At 48.5% G+C, this 18,757-nt stretch overlaps 1 protein-coding gene across 5 annotated transcripts in view; it reads left to right on the top strand.

Moving 5' to 3' along the window:
• The window catches only part of lrrk2 (leucine-rich repeat kinase 2), a 29,212-nt gene that overhangs the window by 5,011 nt on the left and 5,444 nt on the right, over positions 1 to 18,757 (top strand). For 4 of the 5 annotated variants that reach the window (XR_013077229.1, XM_076732114.1, XM_076732113.1 and 1 more), the window contains exons 7-48: positions 498 to 629; positions 1,036 to 1,155; positions 1,816 to 1,976; positions 2,069 to 2,148; positions 2,259 to 2,365; positions 2,547 to 2,676; positions 2,877 to 3,001; positions 3,705 to 3,832; positions 5,092 to 5,236; positions 5,349 to 5,488; positions 5,640 to 5,768; positions 6,079 to 6,249; positions 6,511 to 6,775; positions 6,916 to 7,104; positions 8,009 to 8,124; positions 8,253 to 8,325; positions 8,706 to 8,902; positions 8,986 to 9,236; positions 9,614 to 9,762; positions 9,987 to 10,080; positions 10,197 to 10,383; positions 10,522 to 10,703; positions 10,836 to 11,059; positions 11,496 to 11,623; positions 11,877 to 12,095; positions 12,175 to 12,376; positions 12,493 to 12,581; positions 12,709 to 12,896; positions 12,980 to 13,134; positions 13,228 to 13,374; positions 13,547 to 13,738; positions 14,056 to 14,202; positions 14,345 to 14,457; positions 14,555 to 14,745; positions 15,037 to 15,197; positions 15,285 to 15,455; positions 16,176 to 16,276; positions 16,396 to 16,608; positions 17,312 to 17,505; positions 17,743 to 17,815; positions 17,897 to 18,087; positions 18,340 to 18,492. Coding sequence is in view for 4 of the 5 variants with exons in the window: in XM_076732114.1 (XP_076588229.1) it covers positions 498 to 629; positions 1,036 to 1,155; positions 1,816 to 1,976; positions 2,069 to 2,148; positions 2,259 to 2,365; positions 2,547 to 2,676; positions 2,877 to 3,001; positions 3,705 to 3,832; positions 5,092 to 5,236; positions 5,349 to 5,488; positions 5,640 to 5,768; positions 6,079 to 6,249; positions 6,511 to 6,775; positions 6,916 to 7,104; positions 8,009 to 8,124; positions 8,253 to 8,325; positions 8,706 to 8,902; positions 8,986 to 9,236; positions 9,614 to 9,762; positions 9,987 to 10,080; positions 10,197 to 10,383; positions 10,522 to 10,703; positions 10,836 to 11,059; positions 11,496 to 11,623; positions 11,877 to 12,095; positions 12,175 to 12,376; positions 12,493 to 12,581; positions 12,709 to 12,896; positions 12,980 to 13,134; positions 13,228 to 13,374; positions 13,547 to 13,738; positions 14,056 to 14,202; positions 14,345 to 14,457; positions 14,555 to 14,745; positions 15,037 to 15,197; positions 15,285 to 15,455; positions 16,176 to 16,276; positions 16,396 to 16,608; positions 17,312 to 17,505; positions 17,743 to 17,815; positions 17,897 to 18,087; positions 18,340 to 18,492 (6,523 nt within the window). In the remaining variant the exon portion in view is untranslated. The remainder of the gene's footprint in view (positions 1 to 497; positions 630 to 1,035; positions 1,156 to 1,815; positions 1,977 to 2,068; positions 2,149 to 2,258; positions 2,366 to 2,546; positions 2,677 to 2,876; positions 3,002 to 3,704; positions 3,833 to 5,091; positions 5,237 to 5,348; positions 5,489 to 5,639; positions 5,769 to 6,078; positions 6,250 to 6,510; positions 6,776 to 6,915; positions 7,105 to 8,008; positions 8,125 to 8,252; positions 8,326 to 8,705; positions 8,903 to 8,985; positions 9,237 to 9,613; positions 9,763 to 9,986; positions 10,081 to 10,196; positions 10,384 to 10,521; positions 10,704 to 10,835; positions 11,060 to 11,495; positions 11,624 to 11,876; positions 12,096 to 12,174; positions 12,377 to 12,492; positions 12,582 to 12,708; positions 12,897 to 12,979; positions 13,135 to 13,227; positions 13,375 to 13,546; positions 13,739 to 14,055; positions 14,203 to 14,344; positions 14,458 to 14,554; positions 14,746 to 15,036; positions 15,198 to 15,284; positions 15,456 to 16,175; positions 16,277 to 16,395; positions 16,609 to 17,311; positions 17,506 to 17,742; positions 17,816 to 17,896; positions 18,088 to 18,339; positions 18,493 to 18,757) is intronic. The other variant, XM_076732115.1, reaches the window with a different exon arrangement.

Raw genomic sequence — 18,757 nt, 5'->3', positions numbered from 1 at the left:
ATGACATATTAGTTTTATCCTGTAAAAACAGGATGAAGGTCGAAACGACTGAGAGCAAACATTTCCCCACGCTGCCGATGCTCTGCAGTGAAATTCTCATTAGCTGGATGATTCCTGCGTGAAAAGCAGAGCAGGACATAAAAAAAGTGGGAAAGTAGCCATGACAAAGTTTCAGTCACGAACATTTTTTCCGCTTTAATCTGAGCTTTTCACAGATGTGCGATTCATCACGGCCACGGGGGGATTCCAGACTGTTTGGAAATGCCTCTCTCTCCTGACCTCCGACTTGTTTTTCTCGTCTTGCGCATTTGCAGTTTTTGTTTTTATGCAATGGGTTATTATGGGTTATTTCATGCTGTGTCGTATAATCCTGCAGCATCGCTTCACACGTCCATCACAGACTAAAAGCACCAAACGTGAAGGTTGACAGATGCAAAAAGCAGAGATGCCGTCAACCTTCGGCAGCTGTCCTGACTTGGTTAGCTTCTCTCTTCCAGGGAGTAACGTGGAGATGTTGATGTCGGGAGGCGCTCGATGCTACAGCGTGATCATCGCCGCCATGGACGCCTTCCCCGAGGTGGAGGAGCTGCAGGAGACGGCCTGCTGCCTGTTCAGGAGGTTTACGTCAGGTCAGGCCCAGAGGACAAAATATGAGCTATATTAATATTTAAGCCTCATTTTAATGTAAATGTAATCGTGTTTGGGTAGGATGGGGTGGTGTGGTGGCCAGCTGTAAGTACATACTTACTCTTTAGGGGATGAAATGTGTTTTAGTTGCATATTTCTGCAGTTCACAGGAACCAGTGTGAAATCTATTGTAGTCAGCACTTAAAAGCTCTCAGATTCACGGTCAATGAATAACTGGAGTCTAATCTGGACTGTTTGTGCAATCAATGCATCCTCGCTATCGGTGCCGCGGTGTTTGGATTTCATTCATCCTGATAAGTGTGTTTACCAGGTGACAGATTAAGACTGAAGAGGTCAGTAGATGCTGCGGTTCAACGCAGGGTGCGCTTGTTTTGTGTCATTTTATAGAGAGTTACTACAACATCCTGGTACTGAACGGCGTCCAGAGGGTCGCGGTGAGAGCCTGCCAGACGTTCCCCGATAACGCCACGCTGCAAGCCGCCGCTCTCTCCTGCCTGGCTGATCTCAGTGAGGACACACACTCACACGAGCTATATTTAACTCATTTATTTATATCCGCGCGGATTAGCGACAGAGACATCAGTACAATGCCTTGGCCTCAACATGCAGACATAGCAGTGTGATATGCCAGTGGATAAATCACATTAGGGGCGAAAACAGCACATTGTCTTCATCCTGTCACTGATTTCCTGCAGCTTGCACTCGTCTTGTTCTCCAGGATGTAAAATATGAACACGAGTAGCTGACATCTGTTTCCAGGCTTTGCAACAGACAAGTTTTCTGAAAAAACCCCACAACTAAAACAAAGGTAACACCAGACAGACTGCTGGAGCGGCAGAGGTAGATGTTGAACAGCACAGCCGAGCTAGCATCAGGATCATGAAGTCTTCCTGGTTGCCACTATTTGTACAATTTGAAAACACCTGACTTTAGGGCCTCCCAGTGCTCTGAAATGTTGTGCTGATGAAGCTGCAGTCACTACAGATAAATGTTAAACTATAGAGGTGAAATGCCAAACATAACTGTAGTTAGTTAATCGTCACGAAACATTTGACTTGACCTGAAGATTTAGCCCAGTTAAAGTGAACAAACTCATGTAGCCGATGAATAATCAAATGGTTAGATTAGATCTGGTGGAGTTCAGTAATTGCTGCCTCTGTCTGTCAGCCGCAACCATCGTGCAGAACAAAGCGGTGGCCGAGCAGGGCCTGGAGGAGGGAGAGGAGGAGGAGAACAGGGGTAAGGAGGAGGTGGAGGACATGGGCCTGGGCTGGATGGAGGTCTGCTGTATGGCGTTGGATCTCCACGCCGCCGAGCCGGCCGTTCAGGTCAGTCCGGCTTCTTCTGGCCCTCGAGCCGCAGCGAGGATTTAACGCAGAGTCGTTCTGATAATCAAAGTCTTGAACTTGTGCTGCCGCAGGAAGCTGCAAGCTGGGCCATTCACAATCTGTTACTGCACGGAGCTGGAGTGAACCAATCAGAGGAGGAGCAGGATGAGAGGTACACACACACACACGCACACACCTGCTGCAGGTGTTTCACAGTGTTACTCGCTCTATGCCGTGAGAGAATGGAAAGGCATTTGTCGGATGTTGTGCCGTTGTTTCCAGGACTCCTGTTCACAGACAGCTGATGGCGGCCATGCTACTCCACTCCTCCTCCCCCAGCGTGTTTGAAGCTGCTACCAGCGCCATCGCCACGCTCATCACGCACAACAGTGAGTCTTCAACAGTGTCCAACACACTTAACTGGCTGTAATCGATGTCGCTCTCGTGTTGGAACAGGCTCCGTCCGCATGGCGTTTTGTAGTAAACCCCTCTTACTGAATAATCTGCACGGGCTCGACCATATTTCTAAATGCTGTTAATAAGTGAGTGTGTGCTCTGCCCTGTTCGCAGGTAAAATGTGCTCTCTGCTGCTGTCCAGTGGCCTCCACGTCAACCTAGTGGAGATGATGAAGAGGCATTCAGCCTCAGCTGAAGTTTGCATCAGCGCCTGCAAACTGCTCCACCTGCTCTTCCAGGGAAGGTGGGTGCGAACACGGTTTCCATTCTGTGAAAATCAGGCAGGACAGGGGGCGTCCATGTTTGTGTGCAGAGCTTTTGGTGTCTGGCTTTTATTAAAATAACGAGTAATGAACATCAAGCAATGAAAAAATCCCAAATTACCCAAAAACACTGATGCTGAAGTTTCATCTCAGAGTGAAACCTGTCTCTCTGTCCCTGTAGGACTGCCAGTCTGGATGAGCTGAACATGGCCATGAGTCAGATCCTCAGCGCCATGAGGATCCATAACTTCGAGCCGGAGGTTCAGCTGGAGGCTCTGCAGGCCAGCCTGGTCTTCCTCTGCCCAGGTGTGCACGCAAGTGGATTTTCTTACCTTTCAGCCCATTTAAGCTCACAGTTTTAGATTCTCACCACATGCATCGAAGCAGCAAACATCAGACCGCTAGCTGCTAACAGCTAACAGCTAAAGAAATATTTCTGTGTATCTGGTGGAGACCAAAACCGAGCTAAAAGGAGATGCACTTGACATATGTACTAGACTTTGGATATCTGCAGCAAAAATCTAGGAATGCAGCTGTATTAATCGGCATTAAACTGAAATTCAGGCAATCATGTCTTGAGGAAACAGCTCTAAATGCAGTTCTGGGATCTGTTGAATGTGGCTGCTTTGCTGGAAGGTCAGCAATGTGTACAGTATGTCGTATTGTGTGAGTACAAATGAATGTTTGGTGCGCATGAAGCGAGACGAACCTCCCAAACGAAGCTGACGACTCTTGATTTTCTGCTGCTGCTCACTCAGACCATCAGCTCTCAGGCCGGCGTCGCAGAGCTATATGTGGTCTTTGTTCAGCAGGGGAATTCAAACAGTGGAGCAGCTTGTTTCGTTTTCATTTCTCATCAAAATGAGGTTACAGTGCACTCCTGCCCTGCTCCCACCGCTGCGGTTCTAACGCTCCTTATTAGGTTAATGATCGATAACACAGCGGTTGTGTATCTGCGCCTACGTTTGCTTGACTCTTTGTCCTCGCTTGCTTCCTTGTGAACTCCCAGACCGCAGTCTGAGGGAGCACGGCGTCTCGGTGGCAGACCCTGACATGGCCGACGTGTCGCTGAAGGTCCTGAAAAACCAGTGTGTGGTGGAAGGAGCTCACACCCTCTACCTGGAGGTCCTCAACAGGGTATGGACACACCCACAGCCCCAGAACGCCTCTCCACAATTTGATGCTTTTATGCCCTCGCGTGCTTTTTTTTAGAAATCTGATATAATAAATAAAAATTAGCATGACGATGGATCGAGGAGAATACCCCCGATGGGATTGTTTCTTCCACATTAAAGAGAAGCAGTGTACAAACACTCAGCTGGTACATATAGTTCTCATTCATGACCTAAATGAAACAACAGTCCATCCATTCATTGTAGAAATTATATAGTAGGTTGTCCTGCAAGCGGAACATTGGAAGGATGTAATTACATTTCTAAAAAGAATTTGCTCGTTATTTCTTTTTTCCGTGTGGCTGTTTGGTACCCCTCTGTCAGGGGGGGTAAACAGGGACAAAAACCGCCTCTGAAAAGAGTAGAAACAGAAAAAAAAGGCATCACATGTCCGTGAGGAAGTCCAAAGCCAGTAATTAACCATAGCATCTATGACTCTCAACTTCCTTTTAGCCATAGTCTTAGTACTAAATTAGATAAAAGCCATTTGACCGATTTGACCTCAAACAAACTGACAGCAAAAAGCAGTTTCACGACCCAGGTTCCAGAAATGTTGGGACGCTGCTTTAAAACAGGAATAAAAACAGAATGCAATCATAATAACAGTGATCAGACCGTATTTGTGCAACTTGTTTGAAATCTGTTGCTACATCAAAGTCAGAATAAGCAGGTATTTACAAAAATCTGTGAAGCCGATGAGCTCGAACATTAAATGTGTCGTCTTTATATTCGTCTTTTTATGTCAAAACTGTTATGTCTTCATCACAGACAAGGGGGGGCCTCTAACTGCCATTTTCATTATTCCAACAAACATACCATCCATTTGGTCGTCTTACCACGTGCACACAGTACGAATCATTCTTCAGTCTCGGTAGAAAAGTCAGTCTTTGCATCTTCATTAATCTTTTTGATGATTTCAAGCCGATTATGTGCTTCAGGTGGTCAAAACAATTCATTTTGAGAGAGCTTATGTGCTTAGTGGACAAAAGGACACCAAAGCTGTGCAGTGCTCACCCATTTATATAAGCTGAGTTGCCAGATTATTAGGTACACACGGCTAATATTACTGCAGTATTCGGTCATCCTGCCTGTATGAAAGCTCAGTTTTTACTGTGACTTCATGCATTTTACTCAGATTCAGGTCCTGTTTCCAGTGTTTAGTCCACCCCATTCTGGTAACATCTTGATATTAATTGATGTTCAGTGCTGTTTGTGTCTACGCAGTTCATCAGCAGCTCCACCATCCAGAGGTGTGGTCTGAAGGTGCTGTCTGCGCTGGCCGACTGCTCCGGTGCAGTGGACTTACTCTGCCAGCAGGGGGCGATAGACACGGTGCTGCATACACTACAGATGTTCCCACAGGAACGAGGTACAGTGAGCAGTGTGTGTATTAGTGAAGCTTAGATGAACATAATAAAATCTCCCTCTGGACACTGAAACTGTTCTGATTTCAATGCTGCCTTCATGCTTTCGTCCTGCAGAGATACACTACTGGGGTCTCACCCTGCTCACCTACCTCGTATCCAAGAAGAAGCTGTCCAGGATGATCGTGCCCGTCCTGGCCTCCGTCGTGGTCGCCTCACTCATCCAGTACAGAGAAGACTCCGAGATGCTCTTGAAGGTGAGCGGAGTGACGTTCACAGCCGTGCAGACTCTGCAGTTTTCTGTGCGGATTTCAGGCTTCAACATCGGCCTGACGTCTCTTCGCTGTCACCGCTTACAGTTGTGTGCTTGTAAACTCCTGATCTGTGTCTGGCCGTGTTTCCCCGCAGTGTTTCCAGGTGGCTCTGAGGATGCTGGACGCCTGTTCAGGAGCAGCAGCTGAACTGCAGAGAGAGGACTTTGACAGGCAGATCTTCCAGCACCTCAGAGAGGAAACTCCAGACCACAGCAGCCACCCGGTGAGTTAGACTTCTGATGAGTATTCGCCTCTTAATTCGGATTTTCCACAAGAACCACTGCAGCATTTTCCAGATTCTGGACATTTCCAGTTTGAAACACAGGCCCCCCTTTACACATACAGTACAAAAGCGCAGTGTAGGACATACCAGGCATGCTTGAATACTGCTCTGATTAAGTATTTAGGCCACGCGTCTCCTCCTTGTTCTTAGAAGACGATGCTCTTAGAAAATGCCTTGCTAGAAAGATTGTGAATCTTCACCGTAACTTAATGAGCGGCTGTGTCTCTTCTCCCCCTCTGCCCGCCGTCAGTTGCGTAAGTCGGTGTGTCTGGCTCTGTCTAAGATGTGGTGCGACCCGGAGCTGCACTACAGCATGCTGGAAAAGGCCTGCGAGGACGGAGACGCCACGCTGGCCGAGTGTCTGATCGAGCTGGGCGCCGACATCAATAAGAAGACCAAAACCGAATCTCTCATCTACCAGGTCAGAGGTCACGAGGCTGCACAGGCCAGGCTTACGGACTCATGTCAGGAGGTCACGTTTAATTTGCTGCCTTTTACCAGCAAGAGGAAGTCAGGGTGAAGGGTTAATTTAGGGTTTTATGTCAGAAAGTCCAGAAGGACAAAGCTGAAATAAGGTCAGAGTATAAGTAACAATGATGTCAGCTTTACAGATAAATTAACAGATTAATCAGTAACTACCAGCAGATCAGTGTCAGTCATGGCCTCCTTCTGCCTCCTCCAGGTGTGTGAGAGAGGCGGGCCCCTCGAGCTGGTGGAGCTCCTGCTCAGCCGAGGCGTCCACGAGCAGCACCTCCGCAGGGCGCTGGCGGTGAGCGTGAAGCGGGGCGACGGGCCCACCGTCATTCAGCTGCTGGGCCGACTGGGACTGGACCTCAACAACAGCGCCCTCTGCCTCGGGGGCTTCAGGCTGGGCCGCCTGGACGCCACCTGGCTCAGCCCCCTGCTGGCCGAAAGAGGCCGAGCGCACAGTCTCCGTTACAGCAACAGTGAGGAAGAGTTGATGCTTTGCTCTGTTTTGACTCTGTAAATGAATTATGCACAAAACCAGTGATTTAAAGGAGATTCAGAGGACAGAAATTAATTACAGCCCTGTCTTAATTTCTACACACCGTGTTCTGTCGTTAAGGTAAAGGTATGAGTCTGGCGAGGTACATTCAGTCTTTCCAGAGGACCAAGAGTAGCAGCGCTCCTCCGAGACCTCTGGCCGACCCCTGCCTGACCTCTGGCTACATTTCTGAAGAGAGCGACGACTCCAGCTTCAGCTTCGTCTCCGTCGATGACAGCCTGTTTTTCAACGACGACGTGGAGAGCGATGGTAAAGTTCCCGCCACGCTGGCTGTAGCTGATCCTGCAGTGTGCAGACTTGAACCGACGCTTTATCAGATTTTTACGGCTGAATCAGAGCAGCGCCGTGCAGACAAGCAGCGTAATTCTACTACAGTCTGAAGTGAGATCACCTTCACGCTGTAGTTCTATTGTGTACCAGCAGTTGAAGCAGTGATACTGTAACGTCGTCTTCTCAGAAACGCTCCTGAACGCCACACACAGTAACATCCTGTTTGCTTCCATCTGACTGATCAACATTATGTTCACACGCTGGACGCTCAGACACGGATGTCTCCGGAGCTTTACTTTGCTTTATTTCTCTTTCTTTCAGCCATCCATCCCATAGACTGACACACACACACACACACACACACACACACACACACACACACACACACCAGCATCAAACCAACATGACAGCTAACATAAGCCTGTTCTGTTATTCCCCGTGTAATTCAGTTAGCTGGCCTGTATGTGCTGTATGTACTGTGTGTACTGTATGTACTGTGTGTACTGTGTGTACTGTGTGTACTGTTCTTATCTTCCTTATGTTGTTTTGTCTTAATAAAAAAGAAAGACTCGATTAGTTCTAGATGTTTTTGACTTGTGATTAGTCTCGGTTAACTCCGTAATAACTCGTGTCATTTGGTGTGTGACCAGTTACTTTAAGAACAAGAGAAAGCTTCTCGCGGTAGCTTTGAAAGTGCACATTTTACTGCGTTTGTCTAAATTGTTAGTAGCAGTGAGGACTTTAAGTTGCTCGTCGACTGTCCAGAGGCCATGTTTTTTTCAAACTGAGAGGAAAAACGCTGACTGAGCTGTTGTCGGTCAATTAAAAGCAGTTCACCCTGTAATCATGACGCTCTCTCACTGTGTGCTTCTGCTTTTTACAGGCAGTGATTCGCTGTGCGGGGCTCTGTCTCCAAAGCCACAGAATAACTCGACAGAGGAGCTGAGAGGGGGGTCCTTCAAAAGGAAGCAGGGGCGTCGCAGACATGCCAGCGCAGAGGTAAAACCTCCTCGTTAACACGGCGGAAGGATTTTATGTCATTGTTATGAGAGGATATCTCATTTTCTCTCCTTGCACTCTCTTTCTTCCATTAAAGTAAATAAAAAGACTTTCTTTTCCTTTTCCAGAGCGGTCCAGCTGAGAATGAACACGGTGAGCCTGTGCACAGGAGATATGGACGGACCGGCTCAGGACAAAAAGGTATTTCCATCAGATTCAGCCCAGCTCGGCTCTGTGATGTGTCGTTCAATGAGCCGGCTCACTTTGATGACCCAAGCATGGAGGTCATCAACAAACAAGAACAAGTCCAATACATGTTTAGAGGTTTTGATGTTTTTATATTATTTAAGACTCTTAAAACAAGAGTAATGTAAACGTATGATGGCCTTTGTAAGGTTTTGTATGATCACACATAGCAGTCAGAGGTCAAATCATGGCTGAAGTTGGCTGAGCTATAAAGCGGTTGAAGCGGTTGAAAGCTGGATGTGAGAATCAGAGCAGGAATGTCTCGTAGAGGCTGAAAACCTCTTGCTCTCCACTGATTTACCTCAGATGGTATTAACGCTCTGCCGCCTCCTCAGTGTTCGGATCTGGCGAGAACTCTGCCGCTCTGCCCAAAGAGCGGGAGCGGATCCGCCTGCTGGACCTGTCCGGCAACGAGCTGGACTCTCTGTCCTGCCTGATGGACGAGGGCTTCGTCCAGCAGCAGCTGGGGCATCTCCTCCGCCTGGACCTGAGCCACAACTGCCTGCTGGAGTTTCCCTCAGCCCTTTGCCAGGTGAAGCACCTGATCTGTGCTCAGTCACCAAAATATGAGACCATTACAGGAAGCTGGAGCTTTTTTGTCCTTTTCTGACGCAGAGTTTGAAGAGTCTGACTCGACTGGACCTGCAGGGCAACCAGCTGCAGTCTCTGCCGGTGGAGCTGCTGTCTCTGCTGTCGCTGAGCACGCTGAACGTCTCCCGTAACTGCGTGGGCCCGCTGCTGACCTTCGACCCCGCCGTCACCTGCCCATCGCTGCGGCAGCTCAATCTGTCTTTCAACAGAGTCACCACCTTCCCTCAGGAGCTGGGCCGCGCCGTCAGTCAGCTGGAGGAGCTGTTTATGGAGGGGTAGGCTGTCGGTTTGAGGGCGTCTCTGAGGGAATGTCAACAACAACAAACAAGCGCAATACTCTAACATAGAAACTGTCACATAAGAAGATCTTATCAGACAGAAAACAAGCGTGTTGTCTTGTTTTAAGGTATTTTATCCTGTTTAGATGTCACTTTTTGCAGCGTGTTGCTTGCTGTTGAATAACCATGACAGTCTTTAGACATGGCCTAACTTTCCAGCTCATTCTGCTGCCTAACAAACAGCATTGAGACGCAGCCGTGCTCATTTTAATGTGCTGCACAGAGTTCGCTCTTCATGTCATGTCAGCTTTATGACAGTATGAAGCATCCAGAGTGATGAAGACAGCTCTTATTTTCCTTCTTTCTCTTCACAGGAACAGTATAACTGAGCTTTGTGTGCCGCTCTGTCTGCCAGAGATCAAGCTGCTTGATGTGAGCAAGAACAGCGTGGAGAGTATTTCTCCAGACTTCCTGACCGGCTGCCCCAAACTGGAAACTTTCAATGTCTCCATGAACAAAATCTGTGAGCATCGGCCGAATATTCGATCAGAAAAGTGCAGTTTAAAAGCCTTGTGCCCGCTTTGTCTGCCTGAAGAAGATCGCCTGGACAGACTCAGACTGCGTTTAATGACTGATAGAAATATCAGAGATTGGCTTCATGGTTCATTCAGTTGAAGAAATGATCAATATAAACTCAGGCTGTAGGTAAAAGGCTAAAAAACCCTCCTCTTTGCTGTTTTCTTCCAGCTTCTCTGTCACATCTCTCATCCAAGATCACGACACTGAAGCTAGCAAACAACAGCTTCACTGAAGTTCCTGAGACTATTCTTAAACTCCCAAAGTAAGTCAGACGCTCGGCTTGTTTTTAGCAGTTTAACACACGAACTGGCTCTCAGAGCTGGACTTTTAGCTGTGTGATAAAGAACAGTCTTACTGAACAAATGTGTAATTGTCCAGCTTGCGGTCGCTGGACATGAGAACCAACAGCATCGCCGCTCTGCCCGGCCCGGGTTCCTGGCAGTCGAGCAACCTCAGAGAGCTGATGTTCAGTCACAACTGCATCAAAGACCTGGATCTGAGTGGACCGATCCACAGATGGGCCAGACTGGAGAAGCTCCACCTGGGAGACAACAAGCTCACTGAGGTAAAAAACGTTGACTTTCCAGAAGAGTTCATGGTTTTCTCAGCCATCATGAGGTCTTATTTCACCATTACTGATCAAACCATGAATGTAGCTGAATTAGACGGTTGTTTGGATGATGGTTGCCTCGTCTCTCTTCAGATCCCTCCGCAGATCGGCCTGCTGGAAGGCCTCACCTCCCTGGATGTGAGTCGGAACGCTAACCTGCGCTCCTTCCCGGATGAGATGGGCAAACTGGGCCGACTGTGGGACCTGCCGCTGGACGGCCTTCGACTCCAGCTGGACCTCAAACACATCGGCAACAAGACCAAAGACATTGTCAGGTCAGAGGCGTGTTTACTGCAGAGGTGTTGATGTTAAACGCTCTTCATCACACGTTATGATCGCTGGGGTTTGCAGAAGAAGAAATAAAGCTCATGAATAAGCAAACCTCCGCTCCCTCCGCCCTGTGGCAGGTTCCTGCAGCAGCGGCTGAAGAAGGCCGTGCCGTACTACCAGATGAAGCTCATCGTGGTGGGGAACGCGGGCAGTGGGAAGACCACCCTGATCCAGCAGCTGATGAAGCTGAAGCGCTCCCAGATGAGCTCCAAACGGGACGCCGTTGGCATTGACGTCCGGGACTGGACCATCAGGGAACGGGACAAGAAGAAAATGGTGCTGAACGTCTGGGACTTCTCAGGTTGGCCAACGAATGACGTTAAGATGGATTTGTTTTAAAAGCAGTTAAAGCGCCACGTCCTGTTGAACTTCTTCTACGGACAAATGACCAAATTATACTTAAAACACATCTTAAAAACAGCAGGCAGATGAACTCTCATTGAGTTCCCCGAGTTAGCAAGACCACATCAGAGCTGAGTGTGACGTATTCAGGTCCAGGTCTTCAGTTTGAGACCATGTGCCATCACCGAGGCAAGAGAACGATCAAAAACAGAATCACAAATGTACATTTTTCAGGTTCCTGCTGAAAATAAATGCAATAAATAATGCGAATAAATGAATTTGCATCAAACAAATCTTGTGTTTCCCAGCAGGGTTCAGATATAGACCTTAAATATCTCTTTGTACAGACGTCGGTGTGCCATTCAGCTGCTGTGATTGGTTTCTCTGCCCCGCAGGTGGAGAGGAGTTCAGCGGCTCTCACCCGCACTTCCTGACCTCCAGAGCGCTCTACCTGGTCGTATACAACCTCAGCGAAGGAGCAAGTCAGGTGGACGCCCTCAAGCCCTGGCTCTTCAACATCAAAGTGAGTCTTAAGCCAAAATTCATGTTGAACCGATGACTGTTCAGATCTGTATGTCTACTGATTCAGTTATTATTTGCATCAACACACGAGTTGAGGGAACTGCGTCATTTGAAAGTATTTGTATGAGCTTGTAATGTTACAAAAACACTGTTTTATTATTCATATCTTACTCATGTGCAATTCAAATTCATTCATCCTGTTATGTTTGTCTTTTTATATGTAATGTACGTACGAACCTCCTGTCACGCTTCAGGCCGTCGCTCCTCTGTCCCCGGTCATCCTGGTGGGAACCCACACGGATGTGAGCGAGGAGCTGCAGCTCCAGGCCTGCCTGACCAAGATCAGAGAGGAGCTGCTGAACCACCAGGGCTTCCCCGCCATCCGGGACTACCACATGGTCTCCGTCTGCGAGGACTCGGACGCCATGACCAAGCTGCGCAAGGCCATCGCCAGGGAAGTCACCAGCTTCAAGGTAAATGGACACAAACGGCTGATTACAGCTTTCCTCTCGTCCTCCCCTCCTGTGGCCTCACCTCCTCTCCCGCTGGCAGATCCAGGGCCAGCCTGTGATGGGCCAGCTGGTTCCAGACAGCTACGTGGAGCTGGAGCGCCGGGTCCTGCAGGAGAGAACCAGGGTTCCCCCGGAGTTCCCGGTTCTCAGGCACCAGGAGCTGCTGCAGCTCATCCAGGAGAGTCAGCTGCAGCTGGAGGAGGCCGAGCTGCCCCACGCCGTCCACTTCCTGAGTGAAGCCGGTCAGAAACATTCTCAACGTCATGCAAAGCTCAAAGTTGAAATGAATAGAGTGAAACCTCTTCGCTGCATTATGACTGAGCCCGGCGTTCTCCTCTCTCCTCCTCTGTCACTGAAGGCGTTTTACTGCACTTTGATGATCCTGCACTTCAGCTCCAAGAGCTCTACTTCATCGACCCGCAGTGGCTGTGCAACGTCATCTCCCAGGTAGCCTCACCTGAGCACACAGAGACAAACACACAAGCTTGGAGTGTGTGTTCAGGCCGTGCTGCTAAGACCTAATGTCGATACGCGATGTGTCAGACCTGTCAGGTGTTGTCTGTTCTCTGTGTAGAAGCTGACTGTAAAGGGCTGTGGTTCCCGGGAGCATCCTAAAGGAGTAGTTCAGCGCTCGATGGTGGAAAAGTTTCTGTTTGAGACCAAATGTTTCCCCAAGAGCCACCTGACGCAGTTCCTCAAGCTGCTGGAGAAGTTTCAGATCGCTCTGCCCTTCGGCGACGACCAGCTGCTGGTGCCCAGCAGGTGTGCTTGAATTCACAGAGGCCGAATGAATTAACGTATGCAGATATTTCACCGTCTCTGATGCCTCGTCTCTTCCTTTCCAGCTTGTCCAAAGGCAAGCCGGTGATTGAGCTGCCACACTGCGAGAACTCAGAGGTGATTGTGCGTCTGTACGAGATGCCGTACTTCCCCATGGATTACTGGTCCCGCCAGATCAACCGCCTGCTGGAGTTTTCCTCCTACCTGCTTTGTGGAAGAGGTAAAGTGACCAAAGCCGCCACTGTTCCATCAGCTACGAATTCAAAGACGCCAGCGGTTTAGAAAATGAGCTATGTTGCGATGTGTTGTCCAGAAAAAGTGTCCAGACCCAACCGGGTCTCCTGGAGGAGGGGCGTGTACCTGAGCTGGTCCCCAGAGGCCTACTGCCTGGTGGAGGCCGACTCCGTGGAGCAGAGCCCCTCCAGCTTCGTCAGGATAACGGTGCCCTCGTCACGAAAAGGTGCCGCTGTTTTAAGAAGCCTGATTAGCAGAGAATATGTCATATCCATATGTTTACTGTAAATAACATTACATCGTGTCTCAAAGCACCGGTCGGGTGTCTCAGAGGAACTGTGATTGGCGCTCTGCTCCGTTGATCGAATCAGTGACAGTGTTCCCTCTCCACCCTCCAGGCCGGGTGCTGCTGGGGCAGGTGGTGGATCACATCGACTCCCTGCTGGAGGAATGGTTTCCCGGCCTGCTGAACACCGACATGCACGGCAGCGGCGAGGCGCTGCTGAAGAAGTGGGCTCTCTACAGCTTTGAGGACGGCCAGGAGCGGAGCAAGATTCTGCTCGAGGACCTCTTCACGTATTTTGACAACGGTACGGAAATCACACCAGAAAAACAACCTGTTTCATCAGTTTGAAGTCAAGAATGTTCCTTTTTTAGTCCATGAAAACTTGGCACAGAACGCGCTGCGCTGTGTGCTACTAGCTTGCAACACGAAACCTGTGCGAAGATTTGTGAAGGCGGCTGGAAAAATAGGATTTTAAGATCTTTTAATGCGAGCTGACGTGACTTAAAGTGCATGTTTTCAGACAGTTAATGCATTCAGAAGCACCTCTCTCTAATCATTCCACGTGCTTGGTTTCCAGTTGTCTCACGTCTGTTGTGTTGGTGACGATATTATTGATTTTAGATTTTCTGCTGGTGAACCCGGACGACCCCCGCTGCACGCTTCCCGTCTCTCAGATCGCTCCGGACTTGGTGCTGATTGACCAGCCTGCAGGGACGATACTGGACAGCAAAGAGCTGGATGTAGACATGTCCAAAGAGAACCGACTGGGTAATCCTCAGTTTGTTTTAATATTAATCCTATAAAATCTCCATTGTTTCCTGTTTTTGCCTTTCAGTTGTGACTTCTTATTCAAAAAACTGTGTCATTAAATCAAACATGCAGTGATTATATTTGTATATTTTGCTCACAGGGGACGGTGGCTTTGGGACGGTGTATCGAGGTGTCTACAAAAATGAAGAAGTAGCTGTGAAAATATTCAACAAGCATGCATCTGAGCTTTACATCTACAGACTGCTCAGACAGGTACTGTGTCCCGGACTCACAGACACTGAAATATCAGCGTTAAACTACACTTTCCTGCCACCGTCTTTCCTTTCCTTCACTTCCTGTGTCTCTCCAGGAGCTGGTGGTGCTGGGTCGCCTCCGTCACCCCAGCCTGGTGGGCCTCCTGGCCGCCGGCTCTGCTCCTCAGGTCCTGGTGATGGAGCTGGCTCTGCGGGGCTCGCTGGACTCGCTGTTTGAGCACGAGAACGGCAGCCTCAACCGAAAGCTGCAGCACAGAATCGCCCTGCAGGTGGCCGACGGGCTCAGGTAGAGAGTTCAGGATGACGGAGTTACTTTCCTTTATTTTCCTTCAGAATAAATGGAAGCAGCTCAAAGTTAGTTGATCGTTTCCTCACAGAGTTTGGGGATTACTGACACATGTGATAAAAGTGGAGTTCAATCACAATCTGATGCATTACAGTGTAATTTTGATGTGTCATTCTTCAAAAGTAGCATTAGCATTATGACTTTGTCGTCATATTTAGCACCAAACAGATGTTCAAAATGAACATTTAGAAACGATGCTGTGACAATCTGAACTGCTTCGTCTGTGATCAGGTACCTGCACTCAGCCATGATCATCTATCGGGATCTGAAGCCTCACAACGTCCTTCTGTTCAACCTGAAGACCGATTCTGAGATCATCGCCAAGATTACCGACTACGGCATCGCTCAGTACTGCTGCAGCATGGGAGTGAGGAGCTCCGAGGGCACGCCAGGTCAGACGCCTCCTCGATCCATCTACGTGCTCATTAGTTTTAGAGCCGCTCGTAGCGTTTTGAAATTGATCACCGTCTATCCGGCAGGTTTCCGAGCACCAGAGGTTGCGCGAGGTAACGTCATCTATAACCAGCAGGCTGACGTGTTCTCATTCGGCCTGCTGCTCTACGACCTGCTGACCTGTGGTGAGCGCATCTCTGACGGCATGAAGTTCCCCAGCGAGTTTGATGAGGTTGCAGTGCAGGGAAAACTGCCAGGTAATAATAATGATAATAATATATAAGAGCTGATGTCAGCCTGAACTGACGTTAGCCTCTACCCCTTTATTGTGAGTGTGAACAGATTTAGCAGGATGAGCATGAGATCACACTTGTTTTATTTACTCCTGTTTTGAAGATCCAGTGTGCAGGATTCAGGAGGATCTGTTGGCAGAAATGCAGTCTAATATTCATCATTTTGTTTTGCCCAGAGCCGACAAACCTCACACTGGCTCCAGAAAGCATCTCATGCTTTTAGTGGCCTCCGTAGAGGAGGGCGAGGCGAGGGCTGTTCAGTCGGTTGCAATCTGAAAGTTCACCACTAGATGCCACTAAATCCTCCACACTGGGCCTGTAAATGTGACGAAGCACTTTAATACATCACATTCAGGAAATAACAAACTGGATTCTGGATTAATCATAAATACAAGAGGACAAAAACTCATTAATTACATAGAATTGTTAACTGCTTCTAATTGAAATGATTGTTCTGCTTTCTGCTGTGTTAACAAGTTAATGACACTCTTTATTCGAGCTGGCTAGATAGTTAAGTCTCGTTTATTAAAGCACAAAATACACACATTCTCTCCTTTGATGGTTTTGGTTTACTTGAATTTCTATCTGCAGTTCTGCCACAGATACGATGTGTTGTTATTTCTCATACATTCATTCAGATGTGAAGGGTAAAGTCAGGCGGTGTGTTCACTGTCTTGCACACAGATCCGGTAAAACACTACGGTTGCTCCCCTTGGCCGGGCTTCCAGGCGCTGATGAAGGACTGTCTGAGGGAGAGCCCTCAGGCTCGACCCACCTCCGCTCAGGTCAGGACCTGAAGACTGAGCTGATGTGTTCAGACGAGTCTGCTGCTTTTGTTTTTACTGAGGAAATTGCAGGATGTAATTATTTCAGAGCTCTTTCAGAGCAGTATTTGTGTGTGCAGGTGTTTGATAGGCTGAATTCAGCGGCCATGTTGTGCCTGATGAGGGAGCTGGTGGTTCCGCGGGTCTTCAACGCAGAGTGCTTCACCGTGAGCTCCGGCAGCGGCGACGGCCCCTCCAACGGCCACAGAGCCTGGCTGGGCGGCGGCAGCAGCACCCAGAGACTGGGCTCCATCACAGCCGTGGACCTGGACACCAGCACGGTCACGACGCAGGTACCAACAGCGCTGTTAAGCTCAGGATGTTCATTTTCACCTCCTCTGGTCTTCATTTGAACATCAGTGCGGACTGCTGTTTGTCAGTTTGAGTTCGCTGTGTTCTGCTCTGAGTACGAGGAAGTGTCGGGTGATGACACGCTCATTCCTCTGTGTGGAATTCAGTGTGAATGAAATAACTTCCACATGTGAAATACCTCAAACATGCTCATTGTGACTGAATACTTAAAACCAGGCCAGGTGTGAGGTTCTGTGAATGTGATGATATCAGACAAAACAGTGCGTCTGTCGTCACTTATGTATTTGCATTACAGTTCATGACCAATCTGACCTGTTTCATAACAGACTTGCTGTCACTCTGTAACACATTTTACGTTGAAAATCTGGATTTTAATAGAAATGCAGAATGTTTTTAAAATGTGTGAATAAGCACCAACCATTCCAGGCTTACTGGTCTCACTGGTATATCATCATTTGAAGATGTTGAGTGTTTCCCAGTCGGATCACTGGTGCTGAAGCTTTGTTCAGTCCTGGTGTTTGTTGAAAACCACCTGTACAGAGACGCTGGATGAGCTGCCAGCAGGCTTGTCGCCATGCCCACAGTGACATGAATCCAAAGACAGCCAAAACTTTTTCCAGTCCGACCAGTCTGCTCGACTCAGGCGCACCTCACACCTCTCGCTCGGCTCTCTTGCTCCTGCAGGAGATCGACACCAGTCCCGTCTTGTGTCTTGTGACAGTCCAAATCCCAAACGAGGCCTGTGATTGGCTGGTGGCAGGCACCCAGGCTGGCTCCTTATTGGTCATCAGCACTCAGGACACGTCGACTTGGCACCGCCTGCAGAGCGTCAGGGACGCCGTCACCTCGCTGTACTTCCACGTACACCCTCATCGCACGTGAGTGTCTCCAAAAGCTGGTGGTGCTCTCTTTATCATAGTGTCCTCATATATTACTTTATGTAAACAGACTGTGATGTTTTATTACATAAAGTACTACATCATATTTGTATATTAGTGCACACAAACGGCAAGTAGACTTACTTAAAGGAACAGTGCTGCGCGCATGTAAAACAAGATAATCCTGCTGAATGTAAATCAAAGTCTGACTCTCCGATGCTTCTCTGTTCTTTTCAGTCAAAGGAAGAACTACTTGCTGGTTGGGACGGCAAATGGAGGTCTCACTGTTTTTGAGGACTCTGTGCTGAAGGTAAATATTAGATCAAATATCTCTGTTTGCTCATGAGGTCCAGACTGGATCTTGATTTTCTCCCGGTTCTCCTCCGTCCAGCAGGAGGGCGGGCAGCCGGTCAAAGCCGTCACTGTGGGAAACGTCAACACGCCCGTCGTATGTCTGGGCCAGTCGGTGCATTCGCTGGACAGCAGGTGTGTGTGGGCCGGCTGCGGGACCAAGATCCTCTCCCTCACCGCCGACTACGACGTCTGCAGGGCCATCGACACGAGACCCAACCTCATCATCCAGTGAGTGATGGAGGGGAATGAGAGAGAAGCTTTTTGGTTCAAAGCAGCTCAAAGCGTCGATGTGTGTTGAGCTGAAGGACACAAAGATTCACAAATGTTGTCCATCGTAAATCTGAATGATTCCTGCATGTTTGACTAAATGAGGGAAAGTGTTCAAAGAATGTCACTGCTACAACAGCACAGTTTGATGTTTGTGTGTGTGTGTGTGTGTGTGTGTGTGTGTGTGTGTGTGTGTGTGTGTGCACCTCTCAGGCAGCAGCGGTCGTTGGGTGGTGAAGCGTGTGTGTCTCGGATGGTTGTGGATAAATACGTCTACCTGAGCAAAGCCGGCGCACCGACCGTCGAGGTTTGGGACAAGAGGAGCGAGAGGATGGTGGACCGCATCGACTGCGCTCAGATCATCAGGTACGCACACACACACACACACACACACACACACACACACACACTTTTTATCAGTACTCAGTGCCTCTGATCTGCTGAATTTTGAGTTACTACTTCTTCTCCACTACATCTCAGAGGCAAATATCGTACTATTCATTTCATTTATCTGACAGCTCTAATCAGTTACTTTGAAGATCAACATCAAGGTGTTAAATCCAAAATACATGCTCAGTTTATAAACTATGAGGCATTACAGATGAATTAAAGACTGTTGTAGATTAAGATT

Source organism: Chaetodon auriga, chromosome 6 (genome assembly GCF_051107435.1).
Source record: "Chaetodon auriga isolate fChaAug3 chromosome 6, fChaAug3.hap1, whole genome shotgun sequence".
NCBI classification, from domain to species: Eukaryota; Metazoa; Chordata; class Actinopteri; order Chaetodontiformes; family Chaetodontidae; genus Chaetodon; species Chaetodon auriga.
This window is presented reverse-complemented; position numbering and strand designations above follow the sequence as displayed.